This window comes from Castor canadensis, chromosome 6 (assembly GCF_047511655.1).
Source record: "Castor canadensis chromosome 6, mCasCan1.hap1v2, whole genome shotgun sequence".
Lineage (NCBI taxonomy): Eukaryota > Metazoa > Chordata > Mammalia > Rodentia > Castoridae > Castor > Castor canadensis.
In genome coordinates this window covers 131,483,541-131,488,710 of record NC_133391.1, presented here as the reverse complement: position 1 = coordinate 131,488,710, position 5,170 = coordinate 131,483,541, and the positions used below count along the sequence as shown (strand labels likewise).

The 5,170-nt window shown below is 42.1% G+C and overlaps 1 protein-coding gene across 1 annotated transcript; it reads left to right on the top strand.

Moving 5' to 3' along the window:
- Nucleotides 1-2,613: 2,613 nt before the first annotated feature.
- On the top strand, nt 2,614-3,353 carry LOC109695535 (ATP synthase peripheral stalk subunit OSCP, mitochondrial-like). Its single transcript, XM_020178122.2, has one exon. It carries the CDS (start codon nt 2,639-2,641, stop codon nt 3,278-3,280), a length of 642 nt encoding a protein of 213 aa, XP_020033711.1. The 5' UTR covers nt 2,614-2,638; the 3' UTR covers nt 3,281-3,353.
- The last annotated feature ends 1,817 nt before the right edge of the window (nt 3,354-5,170 follow it).

Here is a 5,170-nt window from a genome sequence, read left to right as displayed (position 1 = left end):
GGAGAGTGAACCCTAGTACAGCCATAGCCCTATAAATAGAACATCTACTGATAGAAGGACCGGAAATGTGGCTCAAGCAGTACAGCACCTGCCTAGCAAGCATGAGACCCTGAGTTCAAACCCCAGTATTGCAGAAAAAAAAAAAAAACTGACACATACATACATCAGTAGACTTGGTTGGCAGGGCTAAGTGGGAAAGGAGGAAGAAGACATGAGGAGGGCCACTTCAGAACAGTCTTTAGGAAATTAATATTGTTACTTATGAACAAAGATAGGCAGATTGTCACAATAGAGGAATATGTAGCATACTACATCAGTGCCAAACTGCATCAGCACCACCTTCAATGGCTTCTGCAGCTCAAAAAAAGAGGCACAGAGTTAAGCACTTAGTGCTACCCCAACGTAACTGCAGAAGAGAAAATAAGGCTTCATGTCTTACCTTATAGCACCCAAAGTTGGAGTAATGGAGCTCACTGTTGAGAGCCAGACAGGTCCCCTGACAGTAAGGAAAGCTGAAAGTCTTAGGTGCAACAATACACTGGCCCCAGGCAGCTCTGTGAAGGTTCACCTGGCGATCATGCAGATGACAGAGCTTCTCTGCTGGGAGCAGAGCTTGGCCATGGTCTACCTCCTGGTGGTTCTGGCCCAGGATCAGCTGTTCTACATTAGGAATAAAGGGCTCTTGGACATAAGGCAGATGAAACAGAGGTGGCTGCGTGGAGAACATGGATATGAACAGCAATACTACATCTCGCTTGTCTTGATTGCTGGAACACTCCATCAGGCTGGTGTCAGCGGAGTCAGTGGATAGAGTCTTTTCCTCTGTCATGAGGGCAGGCACCACCTCCATCCAATATGTTAGCAAACAGTAGATCTCTAATAATGATCCTCTCTTGGAATGAGACGATGAGAAGATAATGGGAAAAGAACCCAGGAGGACTCTGTGAGGACCCCTTTGGTGATCCTTGAACTCTAGAATAAGCTCAGTGGATTGGGGAGCGATTGGTACCCAGGCCCACAGCTGTAACAAGGAAGTTCCCAAGAAGGGAGATGCCTCAAAATGGAGGAGCCAGTGGCTGTGTAGGTACTGGATGCCTGCAGAGAAAGAAGAGGGAAAGCTCCAGAAGGCTGAATAGAGTGTTCTAGCTCTCAGAGTCCCACAGAGGAAGATCACTAAACACTACCTCCCTTCCAGCTTCTCACTCTCCACCCAACCAACTTTGCAGGCTAGGATAATGACTTAGCAAACCCAGCTGTGTACACCCACCCACAAAGCCAGCTCTTAATTTCACAGCAACCAGGAATGGATTTAGTTTCTACACCTATCCCCCATTATTGAAATTGAATTATAAGATGATAGCCCTATACTTAACCATTCCAGGCACTATGACCCTAGGAGGAGCCACTTGCCCTATCATGTCTCCTAACACATTGTAGTTGTTGCCCAGCTACCCATTGCGCTTTCCATACTTTAGAACATCCTTGCACACAGAACATTAGGACACCAACTGTTAAGTTTAAAGACAGCCTCCCTATTAGAACTGCAGAGCTGAGACTAGGAAACAGATTTTTCTCCTGCCAAGCCAGCTGAGTATTCCTGTCCCTAACTCCTTGCCCTATTCCCAACAGACCCAAATATCTGTGATGACTTACATCTCACTGCTCTACTGCCACACAAAAATGATGCCAGATATCTCCTGGATCTTTACTTCCCTGGCAGAGACCAAAGCCCCAGCCACTTACTTTTGGATGTCAGGGTAAAACCATGTTGCCTGGCCAAAAAAATCTCATTTACTTGGGAAGGCAGAATCTGAGTGGGACAGTCCAGTGGCTCCACCCAGCCACAATGCACGTACCAAAGGCCCAGAACCAGAAGCCCATGGATAAAGCCCTTCCTGCTGCTACTGGCTTCCATTGTGCCACTCTTAGATGCTGGGCTGCTCTCACTACTGTCTTTAAATACCCATGTGCCCAGGTGTGGGTCCTATGCTAACCCTGACAGCTTGAGACTGATCAGGAATCCAAGAAAAACTGAATTCAGGTGAGAGAATCTGCCATTCCCAAGAGAACTTCAATACCGTCCCCTACGCAGTAGAAGCTTGAGAAATTATAACACAGAGTATTTCTCAAAGTGAACATTGAAAGCGTAAGGGTGTGATTAGTCGACAGAGGCATTTAAAAATCTGTGTGCACTGGCAGAACATGTCAGTCAAAATGCTAGCAGCAAGGACAGGTGTGGAGAATCTACAAATTACAAATACCCTAACCCAACTCTGAACCCTCCACTGAAGTGGTTTTCAGACTTTAGCCAACATCAGAATCACCTCAAGTGTTGGTTAAATCAGAGTTCGCTGCACCCCATTCCCAGAGTTTTTTATCAGTCAGTCAATGGGGTCTGAGAATTTACCTCTCTTGCAAGTTCCCAAATGATGCTGATGCTATTTGCCCTGAGGCCAAACTTAGAGAACTGCAGATCCATGTTTTTTTATACCATGACCAGTACCTAGACGATGCTTGATAAGTATAGTATATGTTTATTCATTTATAGTAACTAAGCTGTGCTTGGGTGTTTTGTACCACTAGAATTCTTTTCTAAAGAAATCCTTCTCGGATTTGACCTACAGCCGCCCGGGAGAAGATGGCCGCACCGACAGTGTCCCTGCTCTCCCAGCAGGTACGGTGCTTCAGAACATCAGTGGTCAGGCCCTTTTCCAAGCTTGTGAGGCCCCCTGTTCAGGTATATGGCACTGAAGGTCGCTATGCCACTGCTCTTTATTCTGCTGCATCTAAACAGAATAAACTGGAACAAGTAGAAAAGAAGCTACTGAGAATAGCTCAACTCCTGAAGGACCCTAAAATGTCTACTTCTATTCTGAATCCCTACATTAAACGTTCCATTAAAATGAAAAGCCTGAGCGACATCACAACAAAAGAGAAGTTTTCCCCACTCACCTCCAACCTCATGATTTTACTTGCTGAAAATGGTCGTCTGGACAATACCCAGGGAATCATGGCTGCCTTTTCTACCATCAGGAGTGTCCACCATGGAGAAGTACCTTGCACAGTGACTACTGCCTCTCCTTTAGATGATGCTGTTCTCTCCGAATTAAAGATAGTTCTGAAGAGCTTCCTAAGTCAAGGCCAAGTATTGAAATTGGAGGTTAAGACTGATGCGTCAATCATGGATGTAATGATTGTCCGTATTGGGGAGAAGTTTGTTGACATGTCTGCAAAGACCAAGATTCAGAAACTGAGCAGGGCCATGCGGGCAGTTATGTGAGCGCTCTGGTGTCCATCATCAGTGGAAATTTCTGCACTCGGAGCAATAGTAAAATGCTTCCTGACCCAAAAAAAAAAAAAGAAAGAAAAAAAAAAAGAAATCCTTCTCATTAAAAGCCTGAAATTCACCAAATCTGGAAGTATAAAATTAAGCACCCACATAATGAAAGTAGCATTTGGGATTCATGCTCTCAACCTCCTTTTGTTTTGTTCAAGAAGAGGAAAAACATGGATCTTCAAAAAATCCAAAACAAAAATTACAAAGACATAGAAGTCAACTCAGTCCTCTTCACTCTCCACAACACTTACAGTGATTATTATGAATAACCTGTTAATAAAATGCATGAAGTAAGGCATACTTCATTAACAAATTAACCTGCATTTCATAACATTTGTGTTTCTTAAAAAACCAAATCACACTGATACAATCAAAACAGAAACTTGAGGTTTATTCTCATTAAAAAAATGCAGTGTGTGTGCATATGTGTCCCAAATTATGTAAATAAGTATATACCAAATAATGATAATCAGTATATTGCATCTTTAGGGATGTTTCACCAACACTAGCTAATGGTCTTACACAGCAAGCTTGTGAGATAGGCATCATCATCTTTGTTTTGTTGATGGAGAAACTGAGGAAGAAGGAGGTAATGACTTGCCCAACGCAGGACTCTGTCAGCCTCCAAGGTAGATAGGCTGTGTTAAGGCAATTCTTCTGGATTTTTGTCTTTTAAAAATCACAAGGTACAAAACCAAGCCAAAAGAGATAATAACTCAATTTAGAAAAACAAGCTTTGGTAAAGAAATGAGCACTTTTTAAAGCTAGGACAGAATTTCGAAAGCTAGTAATTTGTATGCCCTCAAGGTTCCTACTAATTACCATCACCTCCCCTGTGTTATTTTTCTTGTCAATGAGAAGTTGATGATAACTCTCTCTTTTGAGCTTATATTCTCTGCTCTGTTTAATGAGCAGGTTCTTATGGAACCCCAATTAAATATGCAGTGAGCTTATGGAATTTCTAGCAAACCTGGCTTTCCTTTTTGTTTACATAAATTAATCTTCAAATTCTCAGCAAGGGGAAGGAAACAGCTCCTGTCTAATCCCCAGGCCTTCCCTAAATGGCTTCAAAAGCTATACCAAGTGTGAATGTGTTAAGTAAAAATCCTTCATGAATTTGTAAATTGCTTTAAATAAAGCCCTTCCATAATATAATCTGGCATGAGAAGCTTTTTTTTTTTTTAACTAATTTATAGCTAAGCAGCTGTTGTTTTGTTAGCTTCAGCTTCTTTTACACAAGAAAATCTGAAAATGAATCATGCAAACAGAGAAGCCAGATTGCTTTCTATGATAAATATTTTTTACGCTTCTCTTAGAGGACTTTGCAAGTTTCGGAAAAGTAAACACCAAAAAAAAAGATCATTCATTAACCATCATACTGGAGAAAATGCCGACCAATTATGTGGTCAATTTATGTTTCAATAGATTTTATTTCCTGTGTCACTGCCACGTTACGTCTGACTGTGGCTAGCAAAATATGAGCCAACTTTTCTGAGACACTACAAACCCAAGCAGATGCCTCAAGGAGTTAAGGTAGGATTGACTTCTCAAGTCATTGACTCTGCTGTGTGTACACACTCCCTAGTCCATTCGGTCCACTTGGATGTGGTCAGAATGAGAGGCTGATGAAACATCCTCACTAAAATGCTCCAAGTCTTCTTGGCACTTGGCATAATATACGTAGGAGTACTCTGTAAATTTTAAGTTGTAAGTCCCTTCTGTGGACAGGGATGTGGTATGCTTCTGTAATACAGTCATCTTTAAGCTTCTCCTTAAGTACCTTGCCAATAAATAAAAAATACCACTCACCCCAATATCTATATACATGTTCAT